Source organism: Panthera leo, chromosome A3 (assembly GCF_018350215.1).
Source record: "Panthera leo isolate Ple1 chromosome A3, P.leo_Ple1_pat1.1, whole genome shotgun sequence".
Lineage (NCBI taxonomy): Eukaryota > Metazoa > Chordata > Mammalia > Carnivora > Felidae > Panthera > Panthera leo.
Window position 1 is genome coordinate 63551268 of NC_056681.1, and position 18339 is coordinate 63569606.

The 18339-nt window shown below is 37.4% G+C and overlaps 1 protein-coding gene across 1 annotated transcript in view; it reads right to left on the reverse strand.

Moving 5' to 3' along the window:
- The window catches only part of LRPPRC (leucine rich pentatricopeptide repeat containing), a 111663-nt gene that overhangs the window by 65636 nt on the left and 27688 nt on the right, over positions 1–18339 (reverse strand). The window contains exons 12-14 of the mRNA XM_042932148.1: positions 13760–13878; positions 11927–12020; positions 8816–8882 (exon numbers count right to left, since the gene is read on the reverse strand). Of these exons, the coding sequence (XP_042788082.1) occupies positions 8816–8882; positions 11927–12020; positions 13760–13878 (280 nt within the window). The remainder of the gene's footprint in view (positions 1–8815; positions 8883–11926; positions 12021–13759; positions 13879–18339) is intronic.

The window sequence follows — 18339 nt, forward strand, 5'->3', positions numbered from 1 at the left end:
AAAAAATAAGTAAAATAAAATAAAATAAAGTAAAATAAAACAAAACAAAACAAAAGAAAATAAAATCTTAAGGGGTGCCTGGGTGGTTCAGTTGGTTAAATATCCAACTCTTGATTTCAGCTCAGGTTGTGATGTCTCAGTTTGTGAGTTCAAGTCCCCCATCAAGCTCTGACTGACAGTGCAGAGGCTGCTTGGGATTCTCTGTCCCCCTCTCTCTCTGTCCCTCCCCCATCTCATGCGCGTGCATGCGCTCTCTCTCAAAATAAATAAATAAACATTTAAAATATAAAAATAAAATAAAATCTTAAAAAAATTATTTTTTTCAGACTGCACTATCAACACACACCAAAAACTTAGATGAATTTCAGGGGCATTATGCTGAGTAAAAACAGGCCTGTCTCAAAACGTGTCTATTCATATTATCTTTGCAAAATAACAAAATTATATAAATTGAAAACAAATTAGTGGTTGCCACAGGTTAGGGATGGGGTGGGGGCAGGGGTAGGACTACAGGGGGAGTCCTGGGGGGGGGTATGCGGGATAACTGTGGTGATGGAGTAGTTTTTTATCATCACTGCAGTGATGGTTATGCAAAGCTACACACACAATGTAAAATGTCAGAACTATACACACACATTATACCAATGTGTTTTGATAATGTACTATAATTATGTAAGATATAACCAGTGGGGGGAAATGGGTAGAGAGCACATAAGCCTTCTGTGTCCTATCTTTGCAACTTCCTATGATTCCATAATTATTTCAAAATAAAAACTACAAACATGTCCATGCATGATGAAATCATCCCTCTCACTGATGCACATTAAGGAATTTTGGAAAAAGAAGATGGACTCTTCGCTATAGGTGTAGAAAAAAATGTGTATGAAGCCCTGTGTTTAGTATAGTGTTTATTTTCATTTGGGAAAAATTATTTGAGAAATCAGTTAACAGAAGAAATGATAAACTGACCTAAAAATCATAGCTTAGGGCTGTAGCAGAAAACAATGTCTCAACTATTAATGAGAGTTTTCATCTCGCTCATCCACTGACTACAGTGCAGCCTCCTTGGACTGCTTGACGTTTCCATATGCAAAAAGAAAAGAAAAAAAAAAAAAAAAAGACTTTTATTTTGCCAAATAGTTAACTGAAAGAAGGGTGAGAACTCAAGATATGAGAATATAATGCCGCACAGTGAATGTAAGATACAGTAAAGTCCATATTGATAAAAATAAGGCATCTTTTCTGACCAGGCCAGAAACAGCTTTGATTTAATTCCAAGGAATCTTAACCTATGGGTACCTACCACATCTAAGGAATTGGTAGAGGTGCAGGTTGGTGGGGGAGTGAGAAGCAGGGAAGTTTGCAGGCAAGTTAGAAGCCAATGCCCCAAAGCACACAACAGTAAGTGGCAAGACTTAGAGTGGTTTGTCACCTTTTTGGTATCTTGGACCCCTTTTTGGGAAGCTGATGAATCCCTCTTCTCAGGTACTGCTAATTTTGTCAGGTGTGATATTATAGTGGTCATGTTGTTGTATTTAAAGTAAGTTCTGAGGTGTATACTGAAGTATTTATAGGTAGAATGACAAAAGGTCTGTAATTTAAACAGTCCAAGTTGGGCGGGGGGTGGGGGCAGGGGAGGAGACAAATGAAACAAGATGGTCTAGATATTAACTGTTTGCTAATGGGTACTTGGGAGTCTACTTTTGTGAATGTTTGAAAACTCCATAGTAGAAGACAAACATTAAATAATTTGGGTGTAAATTTAAAAAAATAAAAAATAAAATAAATAAAAAATAAAAAATTCTTATAAATAAATAAATAAATAAATAATAAAAAAAAAGACAAACACTATCTCTGGTCTAAATGTTGCATCTCTATTCCAATGCTCAACATTAATAAGCTGGGCTTCCTTTTTTAAGAAAAGCTACTTAATCGTATCTCTCACCAAACATCAACGTACATAAAATAAAAAATATTAAGATACTAAACTGCCCTCCAACCTGGCAATAAGTACCTAGGAAAGGCATAGAAATAAACTTTCAAAACTGTACATTTATCTAAAACAACTGACAATGACTAAAAGCATTACCTTGAATGTGAACCTTCATGATGGATGGCACAGGTTCAAAGAAAAAGTACAGAATCTTTTAAAACTAAGTTTTTGTCAAGAAAAGGCAACACTTCTTCACTGAATGTTCACTGCTATCTGGTCTCTGGCCTCAAACCTCCACTGAAAGTACTCTTGCTAAAATAACCACTAATCTCAATTCAAATTTCAACTAATGCTTTTTAATCTCCCTTGACTAAATTTTGAGATTTGTGTTGTTGATCATTCTCCACCAGTCTCCTACTGATGCTTCTCCTTTCAAAGGACTCCTTTCAAAAATTTCCTTCCTATCTGCTCCTTAAGCAATTCTCTGTACTGAGTTCCAGGTACCTCATATTTTTTTACTTATTTTTAAGACAATCCTGCATGTAGGTTTTAAAATTCCTTGTTTCACAGAAGATGAAACAGACTTAGAAAGGCTAGGTACAGTAGAAAGAGAAAGACTGAGAAAGCCTGGCTCAGCTGGTACAACATGTGACTCTTGATCTCAGGGTCATGAGTTCAAGCCCCATATTGGGCACACAGATTATTTAAAACAAAACAAAACAAAACAAAACAAATCCATCTGGGGCGCCTAGGTGGCTCAGTCTGTTAAGCATCTGACTCTTGATTTTGGCTCAAGTCATGATCTCAGGGTTGTGAGATGGAGTCTTGCATCGGGCTTCACACTAAACGCAGAGCCTACTTGAGATTCTCTCCCTCCCTTTCTCTCTGCCCCTCTCTGTGCTCTCCATCTCTAAAAAAAAATTTTTTTTAAACAGCTAAGTAAAGTTTCACAGGTCCCTCAAAAGGCAACTCAAAGGACCCCACAAACTGTGGATCACCTTCCCTTACCTGCACCCATTTCTCTCCTCTTTGAATATCCACTGTCAGCCTTACCTTCATTACATAAATCTTTCAATGGCTCAAAGCCATGACTCAAAGTCCAAACCTCACAACTTAGAAGAGATCATTGGAATGTACTTCCTTTGCCTTAAATTCTTACTCATCCTTTAATACTCAGCTCAGCACCTTTTCTGCACATCTTAGCCCGGACTCATCCCTCCCTTGACCTTGGTAGAAGACATAGTACCTTCTCCTCTACACGTTGGTAATGATCAAGACCAGTTTGCAGGTGCTTTCTTACTTTCTGGTCTCCCAACTATGAACAACTTGGTGATGGTAAATTTCCTGTTCATCCTTGGTTTCAAGGATGAACCTATTATCTTGTGGTCCCAGCATTTGGCACACACAAATAAGTTAAAATTTCTGAGCACTTAAACCATAGTTCATGAAATACTTCCTCTGCTCCTATAAAGATGTCATGAATGGGAGCATCTTTTCTGACTGAAAAGAGGGCCTTACAATCCGGCATTTAACTTGGTGAATTCAATAGGGTAATGCCAGAAACTTCATTTCTTTTTCCCAACACATGGAAAGGAGCACCACTTCAATGGAATAAACAAACTCCTACTTGCCAAGTTTAGACTATTGCCATTGGGTCAGGAAATCCCTCCTTCTATCACAGAACTCTGTTTCTGTGGCAAAAAAAAAAGACTTAAAAACTAGCATGCCAATTTGGAAACATTTATCTTTTTGACATGGTATATTTTTGACATGGTATATTCCCAGCCAAGTTGTGAACTAGCTTCAGCGACATTTTGTGTCTTAGAAGTGACTCAATATTTCTGGTGGTAGTTTTCAGTAATATATAATATGTATACTGCCCTCTTTCTTATTTGAACTTTGTTCAGCTAGCACTATTATTAGGAGGAAAGAAAAGTCTTACTCATACTTAATGTCAGTCTGCCTTGAATCTGACATAGGAATTTACTAACTTTATCAGTCAGATCTAAAATGCCCTTTAAAATAGACTTAAAAACAGCCTTATTTTTTAAAAAAAGTTTAGAGTTAAGAATTCCCTAATAATCTTAAATAATCTCATCTTCACTAAGCAGTACTGAATTTAAATAGTTTTCTACAGGTGACTTTGCCTACAAATGTTAACAGACAATTTATAAACTGGAAAATTTTAGGAAGGCATATACTTCTTTTTCTTTTAAAGAGAGAATGTGAGAGGGGGAGAGAGAGAGAGAATCTCAAGTGGGCTCCATGCTCAGCACAGAGCCCGATACGGGGCTCAACCCCATGACCCTGGTATCATGACCCGAGCCAAAATCAAGAGTCAGATGCTTAACCAAATGAGCCACCCAGGCACCCCAGAAAGGCATATACTTGATTGGTAACCAATGACCAGGTCTTGAGATGATCAATTTACAGAAATACTAGCTCAAACACTACTCTCAGAAGACATGGAGAAAACAGTATTGGTATTTCAAAACTATTGTGGGATAGCATAAAAAATTAATCTGGGCCAACAGGTTACAGAACACATGCTAGGAACTATTTCTTCACAGACCCTGGACATACTACTAGAAGGCAGTTTATTTAGTTTTTTTATTTTACTTTTTTTTAAAAGGCAGTTTATATCAAGGGTAGAGAACTATCCCAAAATTGCATTCCAGTATTGAAATGCATATTCAAGTTTCCCTTATGATTAGCCAAAGTGACTACGGTATCTCATTTAATGCTCTAGAACTTCTTACATTTCGAATGACTATGAATAATCCTTCATAGTCCTTACTTTTGGTAAGGAGTAACTAAGTGAATCTCTTCTGTGTTCATCCTCCCGGCAGTTGCTGAGGGTTAATCTGGACTCTATTGGGAATGCAGATGAGTACCCAGTTGTCTTCTCATTCAGCCAATTCTAAACTAGAGTACAAGACCCTAGAGAAGCATGGAATAGGTGACTGTTTTAATAGTTGTATTAAATGTCCTGCAAAGCGATTTTAAAATATACATACTATTTGATTCAGCATCAAATAAAAGAACAGAAAGCTAATTAATCCTAAGATACTGGACTGTAACATTGATTACATTCCGAATTTTTAATAGTTTTTGTGGTGGGAGAGAGCGAAAGAAATCACCTAGTTACAAATGCTTAAAAATATGCTATGAATAATGCCAAATTACCATAGGCTGAAACTTTTCTGTATCTACAATAAGACAAACTCACCAATGTTAACAGTTTTGAACCTGAAGACTTAAAAATACTTTCCTGGAAGGGACTAGTTACAACTTGTTGCAGTGTAGACTACCAGAGAGAAGAGACCCTGGCCGAGAGCTCTGGAGATCTGCAGAGCTGGCCTCAGTCTTTAGCGGAGTACTTACAATCACATCTGAGTGAGGCAACAATCTGCAGCCTAGGGAACTATCCAAGACCTTTTGAGAGACTGAAAAAGACAATTCCCAAAACTCACACAGGGGTTGTAATAGCTCACATTCCCAATGATCTCAAAAATACATGGTCTAGGGGTGCCTGGCTGGCGGAGTTGGTGGAGCATGTGACTCTTGATCTCGGGGTTGTGGGTTCAACCCTATGCTGTGTGTAGAAATTATTTAAAAATACTAACAAAAAACAACAACAACAACAACAAAAAAAACATGGGCTAGCAGGCAAAATACTCACAAGAATACTGCCTCAATAATGGAGCTGGATTAATTTACTGGGAATAATCCTAGACTGAAGGCTGATCTAGTCCTGCATAATAAAGCATAAAAGCAACAAGCACTAAGAAAACTGTTCCAATAACTTAAAACATCAGAACAAAAGCTCAAAAATATTTAAAGGAATAAAAAAAAAAATCCACATTTAACAGAATAAAATCTACAACTGGCCTCCAATCAGAAATCACAAAGAAACAGAAATGATGTATACTGAGAAAAAATTTAACCAATAGAAACAGACCAGAAATGATACAAACAATAGAATTAACAGACACATCAAAACACCTATCGACAATATTCCATTTAGTCATGAAAGAAGAAAAAAAAAAGCATAAGCATGTCAAGGAGATATGGAAGATATGTTTAAAAAATCCAAATTGGATTCCTAGAAATTAGAAATATATCCGAGATTAAAATATATTCTAAATGTATCTCTGCCTCAGCCAAGCCTCCGCACTGCACCAATTAAGTCTACTTTCTTCAAGATAAAGGACAAGTTCCCATATGTTATTTACCACATTTCAGTCTGATCCCAACCAGCACCTCCAATCTCCACAATAAATCAAAAATAGCAAATTACTGAAGGATGCATAGGTTACTTAAATACACTGAAAGATGTCAAGAGCAAAGCAAAAGCTCTTACAGCAAAGATGATGACACAAAATTAAAAAGCAGAAACAGAGAGGTGCCTGGGTGGCTCAGTCGGTTAAGCATCCAACTTTTGATAATGGCTCAGATCATGATCTCACGGTTTGTGAGATTCAGCTGCACTGTCAGTGTGGAGCCTGCTTAGGATTCTCTCTCCCTCTCTCTCTGCATCCCCCCAAAATAAACAAACATTTTTTAAAAAGCAGAAACAGAAAACACAACAAATTTAGTGTAGAGGCAAGCAACTCTGCATACTTCAATCACTGAGGCTCTCCCAGCTCAATGACCGACCTAGGTATATACCAGAACGTACAGCGTGGTTTTTCTCCGTCACACTGGACCAACTTTACAGTCCAAATACCTTGTTTAAGAAGACTAGGACATGTGAAATGTAACAACTGCCATTCAAGTGGACTACAAAAACATAAAATCAGTCAAGTTAAAGAAGGAAATACACAGGCCTGGAAGTTTATATAACAAACTTTCAAGGACAAACAAATGACAATGTTACTATTTCACTTCATAATATATTATGGGTTTTTATTTTAAGTTTACTTATTTATTTTGAGAGAGACAGAGCGCAGAGGAGGGGAAGAGAGAGAGGGAGAATCCCAAGATATGGGGCTCAAACTCACGAAACTGTAAGATAGTGACCTGAGCCGAAATCAGGAGTCAGATACTTAACCAACTGAGTCACTCATGTACCCTGGTTCTTACTTAGTTTTATGGGTTTTTTAAAAATCTGGCTCTACTAGCATTTTGATCCACTTAATTATGTATTTTGCATTTTTAAACTTTAAAGGCACAGCCCTTGGTTTGTGTTTCAACCTAATTCAAAACTATGACTGAAAAGAGTGGAACCACACTAGAAACGGTAGCAACACAGAATCCCACCGACCTGTTCTACCTCTCCTGGCCTGCAAGGGAGGTGCTGGAGAGGTCTACAGAAAACCCTAGTGTTCCCACCGATGAAACAGGCTAAAAATTACTGAGATTAGTATCAGAAATTAGAAATTAGAAAACAAAATTAGAAACCTGTCCTTTTGTAATTACCACTGTGAACAACTGATTCAACAAGGATTACCAATGACTGCTAAAAAACACTGAATGAAAGGTTCTGTGAAAGAGGATAGACCCACTGTCTCAAAGTATCATCCCACAGACTTCTCACTAATCACAAAGGGAGTGAGGTTCCTTTGCAAGAGAGACATGGCGGCCACCACCATAACCAAGTGATCAAACTCAGTTGATGGCACCAACATTGTATCTCTTGCTGCAATAAGAAATGCCATCACCTATCAAGTATTCTTGCTAAAAATATTCAACCTGAGTCTGATTATGAGAAAGAAACTGGATGAATACAAAATGTGGGAGGGACATTCTACAGATCAAGTAGCCTGGGACCCTTCAAAAAAGTTAATGTCATAAAGACAAAAAGAAGGTAGTGGAATTGTTCTGGACTAAGAGAATATAAAGAGGCAGCAACCAATGCAATGCATGCACTTACTGAATCCTCAATCAAAAAGTAAAATAGCTATAAAAGAAATTTTTAGAACTAGGGACAATCTAAACATGAACTATGTATACTAGATGGTATTATAATATTATTAAATTTTAGGAGTGATATCGGTATTGTGATTATATAGACGATGACCTTATTTTTTTTATTTTTTTCAACATTTATTTATTTTTGAGAGAAAGACAGAGTGTGAGCAGCAGAGGGACAGAGAAAGAGGGAGACACACAATCCAGAGCAGGGTCCAGGCTCTGAGCTGTCAGCACAGAGCCCGACATGGGGTTCGAACCCACAGACCGCAAGATCATGACCGGAGCCGAAGTTAGACACTTAACTGACTGAGCCACCCAGGTGCCCCACGATGATGACCTTGTTCTTAAAGAGAAAAAAGTTGAAGGATCCAGAATCACGATGTCTACAACTTCAAGTGGTTCAGCAAAAATGGAAAAAGCACATATACATATGTGCTTGTGTGTACATATATGTTTGAGAAAGCAAATATAGCAAAATATCAAAAATGGTGACTCTACATAAAGGGTATGTGGATGTTTCCTCTACTATTCTTTCAACTCATTATGTTTGAATTATTTTGAAAATAACAACACTAAGAAGGAAAAAGGTCATTAACATCCCCTGAGCACACAGAGGAAGACAGTAGTATTATCCTCACTAAAGTCACCTTGTAATTAAATATTCAAAGTACCATTCAAACATACATACAACTTTGGAACTCCAACCTGCCATTTTCAAACAGTGCTTTCTTCTCTGATATAAGACCTTTACCAAATCTGTGTGTATTTCTTGGAAACGATGATATAAAAGACTGCCTGCACTCAAGTCAACTACTTAACAGGAAGAAGAAAACAGGTAAGGTTATTTCAGGTAACTAGCAAATGGAAAGATTTGGAAGACAAGAATATCTGTATGTTTCCTTACACAGCAGGTCAAAAAAACAGGAGCAATCAGGCATAGAACATTATGTAAGGCAATCATCTTACCTCCTAAAGCCTAGAATTAGGCTGCCTCTCAAAGAAGCAAATGAGAAAGGCAATGTATTTGATTCCACTGCAAAAGAAAGTGATCATCATTAAATCCCAGACCAAACCCAAAAAACTTAAAAATTATCACCTTATTTGGAAACACATTTATAGCAATACTTTTTCATTTTCATTTTGGAAATTGTTTTTAAAACGGAAATGTTCTGATACAAAATTAATTAGATAATGCAGTAATATATACCTACAACATAAGCCATCCTTTAAAAACATTTTTATTCCATGTTCATGAATATATACAACAAATGAATTTGTGCTTTTTTGGTCTAAATGGTAATAAGTAATCTACCGGCACACTGACAGTCAGTCTGGTACGCATGCCAAAACTGTACATTAGTAGACAATGTGGCCCTACAAAGGGAGAAACTGTAACTACCCATAGGACTTCTGTCCTTTAAAGGAGAAAAGTTCTGGGGCACCTGGGTGGCTCGGTTGGTTAAGCGTCTGACTTCGGTTCAGGTCATGATCTCACGGTTTGTGGGTTTGAGCCCCGTGTCAGGCTCTGTGCTAACAGCTCAGAGCCTGGAGCCTGCTTCAGATTCTGTGTCTCCCTCCCTCTCTCTCCCTCTCTCTCTCTCTCTGCCCATTCCCTGCTCAAATTCTGACTCTGTCCCTCTTGCACACGCTTGCTCTCAAAAATAAACATTAAAAAAAAAATTTAAGGAGAAAAGTTCTTTTCTCAGAGTAGCACTGGGTTCTGTAGAGCCACTTACACTTTGTCATTCCATTTTCCACTATGATTAATAACCTCACACACGTAAGAGTGACAGCCTAAAGTCATAATAAGTCTTCACCTCTGTTAGATAACCGATTTATATTCTCACCTTCCACTTTTCTAAGTATTTGTTTGTTCTATTATTCATTTTATCATTTAACAATTTACAACTTCGTATGTTTCAATGATGACATTGTAAGCCTGATTGCCTTACCACATAAGGCCTGATACTTCACATAACCCTTACTAGCAAGGGAGGAAATCAAAGTAGGTAACTCCTGAATTTATTTTTCCCTGCCACTGTTATTAAAATGGTGCCATGTTGCAAGTAACTGATTTAATCTTTTCATACATAATGTGACTACTGAATGATCCAAGATGGACAGAATTAGAGAGGAGCTCATAGTTGAGGCAAATTCTGAAAACAGAATTAATAAATACAGTTTAGTGAAGATTAAGATACCTGGTTAACTTAAAAACAAAAACACAACTCATGGGAAAGTCACATAAGATTTTAAGAGTATTTGCCCATCTCTCCTTAACATGAATTAAAATTTAACTCACACACATAACAAAATTATTTTAGATCAACTGTTATATCCTTCAACAGGGAATATAAGTTTCTCAATGGTTTTACACAGCACTAAAAAAATCTGAAAATCATTTTTTAAATGACCAGCATTTAGTCACTCAAGGAAGTTTTAAAGTGGACATAACTACATGCTTTTCAGCAACCTTTAATAAAACTGCTTGATGAAATTAATTTTCCACGCCTACAAACACAAGTGGGGAAATGTTTCCTACTACTACACAAAGTGGATCAAGACAAGCCACTTATTCTTCTCTACTACTTGCTATGCCTTTTGATGTAGTAACCAAAAGTGCATACCTCAGAGCTGCCTACAGGGAATACCAGCAATTATAGAACTAACTGCTTTTCAAAGACCTGTAAGTCAAAGCAGGGAGGGGAGGGCACTGACAGGAGTGGCCTGAAGTACTTCTTAAGTTCCTAGAATTTTTCCTTTCTAAATTTAATAGCCTCTTGAAACGTTATTTTTATACTATTCACACTAGTATTTTACAGAATATTGTCAAGTTTGCATTCATTAAAAAGTGACCAGAAACATCTTAGCAAGATGAAAGCTGCCGACAAAAAGCATCTAGTTTCCTTGGCAACAAATAAGTCTTAAAATCAGGTGGCTGACAACAAAGCGGAATGGATGCTACAGGGAAAAAGGCAGCTCTCGTGTATACACCTCATGCACCCAGATTCCTCTGCTAACGCTTCTGTTTTTGACCTGTGAGGAAGGCAAATTTTTATATTATACTGAGTAGAAGGCAAAATCAATACCCTCAGATAGCAGCTAGCATTAACACCCAACCTTAAACTCAAATAACTACACCTCCAGGAGTCACCATTCTTCATACTGAACACCTTGCCTTTCCCTTATGATATTAAGATGAACTATTTTCAATACCAGTAATATGGTTTTTACAATGTTTCCACCTATGCAGTCTAGGTACACATTAATCCAAGATGGACTTCTAACATTTTAGGGGTGTAGAAACTGATGTTTGTGTGTTTTCTTTTTAAACAGCATCTTTTTCAAAGGATTAGAAAAATGGTCAAGTAATGTCATAGATAAGTTCAAAGATGAAAACTTTAAGAAATGTCTTATTCATCAAAGTGTGGGTAGGGTGAAAGAATCAGGTCAAATGAGACAATCTTGGTTCCGGCTCAATCACTAACTTTGACCAAATCATTTAACATCTCTGCCTTTCTTCATCCATCAATGCAGGTAATTTTATTAACATGTGATGAACACTGTAAAGCATCATAGCATTTGTTAAGTGTTTAGTAAACATCTGCTGTATTTTGGTTAATGAGGACTAGGAGATGAGCTTCATGGAACAGTGGCTATAATATGCATCAGTTTAGAAAACACTTTCAGAAACAATATCTCCTATGATTTTCACACTGACTTGCACAAGGCAGAGAAGTAACACTATCTCCATTTCAAGAAACTGAAGCAAAAGGACTGTTCCAGGTCCCATAATCAGTGGGTTAGTTATAAATAGAACCAAGTCTTCTGGGTCCTAACCTACTACCAAATAATCTCCAAGGTTCTTTTAACTTTAAAATTACTTCCAAATTGTCCATAAGTTAAACTCATAAACTGTCTTATCAATCTCGCTTAAGCAAAACATATAAAAAAAAACACAGAAAGTTACCTTGACCTTCCCTGAGGTACGTATCAAGGGCATGAACTACCCTGCATGCCCTCAATAGTAACTGAAATCAATACCAGTCAAGTTTACAGCTAATGTTGCATACTTACAAAATGATAAAACATAGGGTAAATTCCCAGTAACTGCTTCACTTCTGAATTCAGCTTGTGAAAATACATTATTTTCAGGTAGACATCCATTTTCCTAGGGATAAAGCATATTTCAATGATAACATGCCTCAGCTATAAATATGTTGATATGCCATTCAAATTTCCTGTTTTCCCATTTCTTTATACCAACACATTCTTTGATAATCCTTCATCCAAAACAATCATTTTCTAGAATACGTAAACTGAATAAATGAACTTTAACAAAAACTATGAGATAGAGTTTCAACATTCCAAATTAAATACCTAATCTTCAAATTCAAATATGTGTTACCCTTAGGATGCCTTCCTTCTAGAAAGAATTTATTATTGAAGGCATGAGACCAATTCTCTCATTCATAACAAAATAAAAATTCAATGCACTTGGATTTAACACCAAATGGTGTTAAACAATTTAACACCAAATGGTGTTAAACAATTTAACACCAAATGGTTAATCATGTGGCCCAATGCCATCATTTGTTTAATAATTTAATATCTGAGCCAAAATTCAACTCCAATACATTTACTGACTCACTGTATACTAGCACAATATTGAAAACAACCTAATCAATAATAAGCAATAACTAGAAATAAATTAAGGTATATCCATACAATAAAACAGCACTCAAGCATAAAAAAATAACTGTTGGAATTACACACTGGAATAGAAAGTGCCAAGTGAAAAAAGTAGGTTGGGGAAGTAAGACCCTGTGGGGAAATGAATTTTTAAATATAAATTTTTTAGCAGTAAAATATGTATACCACAGGCTCAAAATACTCTGCTAAATACTCAGGGAAGAGAGGTAAAGACACTTAAGATATAAACTCTGCCTTTAAAAGGACTGTAGTTATGTAATTATTTCAAAGAAAGAAAAGAACACTAAAATTATTAGAAAAATCTAGGCATTATGGGAATAACCACCTAGGAAACAGACCTTCTAAACAAAATATCTTTTTTTTTTTTTTAAGTTTATTTATTTTTGAGACAGAGAGAGACAGAGCATGAACGGGGGAGGGTCAGAGAGACAGGGAGACACAGAATCGGAAGCAGGCTCCAGGCTCTGAGCTGTCAGCCCAGAGCCCGACGTGGGGCTCGAACTCACAGACCGCGAGATCGTGACCCGAGCCGAAGTCGGACGCTCAACCGACTGAGCCACCCAGGTGCCCCCAAAATATTTCTTATTAAGGTGGCTGGTGCTCTGCCATAATGTTCCTAACTGCAGACCACTTTGTTCTGAAAACACAAAGTACAGCCCTTGCTGATCCAATGCACTATCCAAGTCAATTACTTCATTTGCCCCTTCATAAATGCCTTGCCTCTTCTGATAGAAACAGGAATTACTGGGTAGGAAAATAATGCTTTGCAGTCAAACAAAAGATTATTTTAAAAAAAGAATAAGTGTACTATGTATGTTAAGTATACTAAGACTGTATTATGAAAATTCATATACAAGTGAAAAGTAATGGTCAAAAACTGAAAACTTATAGTTACACTGTAAAGCAGGATTAAGGAGCGTCTAAATGTTTTATTTACATTTTTCTTGATATTGACATATTGCCTTTTAACACACAAGAAAATTGGTGTTTTACCTTTTCAAGTTTTTTAAGTTTAACCACTATAGATGTTATACTAACTGGTGTTTTTACAAAGCTTTTAGAAAATTGTATACAGACAATGACCATTTTTAGTACTAAGCTTAATGACTTTTCTTTTTTGGGGGTTACTACTAAACAATTAGGGAGGAAAGAAATCTCTTCAATTATGAAATTAAAACCACACTTACTTGTACTCACCTGCAAAACCCCACGAACTGACCTCACGCTATCAAAGGATGGAAACACATAATTTATATAGGTCTCCTGATCAGGATTTACTCCCACTTCATTCATTGCTTTGAGAACTTCAATTATACCTATAGGATAAAATTTAGAAGCACAGAAATGAAATACTTGTAACAAATTAACAAAAGATCAGAAAGTTCAGTTTATTTACTTTCTGAATCATAATGTATGAAAGAATACTCATTTTATCTAAAAAGAGAAAGCAGAAAAGCAAAAGAACTGGGAAATACGATGACAAATCTATTAATCCAGTGGCAAGTACTAAGGGAATATCCCACAAATTATAACTGTAAGAAAATTTAAAACAATTGAAAAATAAGCCTAATACTTCTGGTATTATACAAATAAACACAGATCATAAAATAGCATTGCTATTACACAGCAGTGATGGATCAACACAATAAAACTTGACCAGAATAAACACTGCAGAGGGAAGGGATGAGCGGGGCACAGGGCGAGGGGATCTGTCAAGGACAAAAGCGTTCTCTCAAGCCATTATATTAAAAATTCCCTAACTGTTAACTTTAAAAAAATTTTTTTAAGTTTTTATTTATTATTCTTGAGAGAGAGAGAGCGAGTAAGCAAGCGAGCACGAGTGGGGTAGGGGCAGAGAGAGAATTCTAAGCAGGGTCCAAGCTGTCAGCTCAGAACCCAATGTGGGGCTTGAACTCACGAAACAGGAGATCATGACCTGAGCTGAGATCAAGAGTCAGACACTCAACCAATTGAACCACCCAGGCACCCCTTAACTTCCGATTTCCTATTTTATAGGAGTAAAAAGGAATAAGGAACAACAGATTCTAAGAAATTATTATCTCGATATAGTTAAAAATAAAAATCTACAAGATTGTTTCTCCCTTCTCCCACTTACAAAAAAATCTTTTATTAACGTCTTAAAAGTCACTGCATGTTTTCCAAAGCTATAGTTAGGTTCAAATAGTGCGAACAGATTCCTTTTTTAAAATTTATATTTTAATGTTTATTTATTTTTCAGATAATGCGAGAGACAGAGTGTAAGCAGCAGAGGGGCAGACAGAGGGAGACACAGAATCTGAAGCAGGCCCCAGGCTCTGAGCTGTCAGCCCAGAGCCCAATGCGGGCTTAAACTCATAAACCGTGAGATAATGACCTGAGCGGAAGTCAGACACTTAACCAACTGAGCCACTCAGACGCCCCCAAACTGATTTCTCTATACAAGACCAATTAATCTGGAAAATTACCAAACTACTCAGGTGTCACCTAACTTGACACACAGTTTAATAAAAGAAAGGACTCTTTAAAACTTATTTTCTTTAGTTTCAGTACTTTCACATTAAAACTTCCCCTAAAGATCCCTGTGTTTGCCCTATCACATCATCTACAGAAAAATTACATTTCTACAGGGGCGCCTGGGTGGCTCAGTCGGTTGAGCGTCCAATTTCAGCTCAGGTCATGATCTCACAGTCCGTCAGTTCACACCCCATGTCAGGCTCTGTGCTGACAGCTCGGAGCCTGGAGCCTGCTTCAGATTCTGTCTCCCTCTCTCTTTGCCCCTCCCCACTCATGCTCTGTCTCTCTCTGTCAAAAATAAATAAACATTAAAAAAAATTTTTTTAATTACATTTCTACAAATTTGTTATATAATGTGCTCTAGCGCAATACTTGATTGTAAATTCCCACCGAGTACAGAAATATATAGGCAAGTGTGACAACATTATGAATATCTGCACATTTATTTATTTTAATGTTTATTTATTCTTGAGAGACAGACAGAGACAGAGTATGAGTGGGGGAGGGTCAGAGAGACAGGGAGACACAGAATCTGAAGCAGCCTCCAGGCTCTGAGCTGTTAGCACAGAGCCTGATGTAGGGCTTGAACTCACCAACTGTGAGGTCATGACCTGAGCCAAAGTCGGACACTTAAGCGACTAAGCCACCCAGGCACCCTGCACAATTCTTTTAGATAAAATTCAGATTATTATTCAGATTAAACAGTTTATTATACTTAAAATCACCTAATGATCTTCAAAACCTTAAATATTTAAACATATTTTTTAAGATACAAATACAATACTTAAAAAACCCTCAAGGTAAAGCATGTGCTTAGTTCTAAGTTTAGGAGAACATGCATGTTGGTCCATAGAGCACACAACAGGCATAATAATATTTGTAAGCAAAATTTAGGAGAAGTATTCCTCTAACAATTCACTAGGAATTACTACTAATAACATTGATAACTATCATAAAAAATGGCAAATCACACTATGCTCTTCTTTATATGCAAAGATTACTAAGCACTTGAGAGGAGGGCATAGCTAGTTGCCTATCAATTACTAGTAACAGACTTGTGCTAATCTAATGTCCTCAATGTCCTTTCTCACCAATAGGGATTGCTTTCATGACCATGGTTTAAAGTAAATAACTAAGTTTCTAATAAGACTCTCCAGTGAAATGACAAAACAAAAACAAGTTCAAAGTTTAAAGAGACCTTTAAGTTTAAAGAGCTTTCTACCCTGTTCTTGCACTTAATTCTAGTGTAAATCTGAGCAAATAACTTCCCCTCTCTGAGCCATAATTTCTTTTTTTTTTTAATGTTTATTTATTTATTTATTTATTTTTTAACGTTTATTTATTTTTGAGACGGAGAGAGACAGAGCATGAACGGGGGAGGGTCAGAGAGAGGGAGACACAGAATCTGAAAGAGGCTCCAGCCTCCGAGCTGTCAGCACAGAGCCCAACGCGGGGCTCGAACTCATGGACCATGAGATCATGACCTGAGCCGAAGTCGGCCGCTTAACCGACTGAGCCACCCAGGCGCCCCTATGTTTATTTATTTTTGACAGAGAGACAGAGCATGAGTGGGGGAGGGGCAGAGAGAGGGAGACACAGAATCTGTAGCAGGCTCCAGGCTCTGAGCTGTCCGCACAGAGCCCAATGTGGGGCTCAAACTCATGGACCGCAAGATCATGACCTGAGCCAAAGTCGGATGGTTAACCAACTGAGCCACCCAGGCGCCCCTCTGAGCCATAATTTCTTAGCTTACACATTAGAAATAACAATATGCCAGGAACCATGCCTTTTAGACACTTCATCAAAAAACACTTGGCTTAATCCTTCCTAACTACCATCCTTGTTAGATTCAGCAAATTGATATGTGTCAAGGCACTCAATGAATGGAAAATTTTTCTGACTTATAGAGTCTAGGCCTAGTGAATAAATAGAAACGGTATCAAGAACTGTAAGTACTACCCACAGGCATGGAAGAAATTCTTGTGGTCTAGGCCTAGAGGAAGACTGAGAACAGGAAAAAGAGAACACACTGAACAGAAAGAATCCTAGTACTTAGTTTTGATCAATCTATCAACAGCTGACTCCTGAACAACATGGGTTAGGGGCGCTGGCTCCAGTGCAATTGAAAATCCGCACATAACTTCTGACTCTCTAAAAACTTAACTACTAACAGCCTAATGTTGACCAGAAGCCTTATCAAAAACAATCAATTAGTACATTATTTTGTATGTGCTATGTATTACTGTATTCTTACAAGAAAGTAACCTAGAGAAAAAAATATTATACAGAAAGTGTAAGTTCTCTCTCTCCCTCTCTCAAAGTAAAGAAAGAAAGAAAGGAAGGAAGGGGCTCAGTCAGTTAAGCATCCAACTCTTGATTTTGGCTCAGGACATGTTCTCACGGTTCTCTCACGGTTCATTAGATCAAGCCCCGCGTCCAGACAATGCAGAGCCTCCTTGGGATTCCTGCTCTCCCTCTCTCTCTCTGCCCCTCCCCCGCTCACATGCACATTCTCTCTCAAAATACTAAAAAATAAACTCAAAAAAAGAAAAAAAAATCATTAAGGAAGAGAAAATACATTTTCAATACTGTATTTATTTAAAAAATCCGGGGGCGCCTGGGTGGCTCAGTCAGTTGGGTATCTGACTTCGGCTCAGGTCATGATCTCACAGTTCGTGAGTTCGAGCCCTGTGTCAGGCTCTGTGCTGACAACTCGGAGCTTGGAACCTGCTCTGGATTCTGTGTCTCCCTCTCTCTCTCTCTCTCTGCCTCACCCCTGCTTGCTGTCTCTCAAAACTGAATAAACATTTAAAAAAAAATTTTTTTTAATAAATAAATAAATAAATAAATAAATAATCCATGTTTATGGGAACCTATGCAGTTCAAACCTGTTACCTGTATTTTCGGGGGCCAACTGTATTAACAAGGCTTTCGACTCTGTCTACTGGGGGCAGGGGGATGTACTTCTCTATGTAATTAAAGCTGGAAATGTCTTCAGAAGTCAATCTTTATTTTAACCAAAGTGTTAAACTGAATGATTTCTCTAAGATCAAAGACATTATCTTGAATAAGAAACCAAGACTCCTAGGGCAGGTGGGTAGCTCAGGCAGTTGAGCATCCAACTCTTAATTTTGGCTCAGGTCATGACCTCACAGTTCATGGGTTTGAGCCCCATGTCAGGCTCTGCGCTGACAGTATAGAACCTGTTTGGGATTCTCTCTCTCCCTCTCTCTCTGTCCCTCTCCAGGTCGCATGCCCTCTCT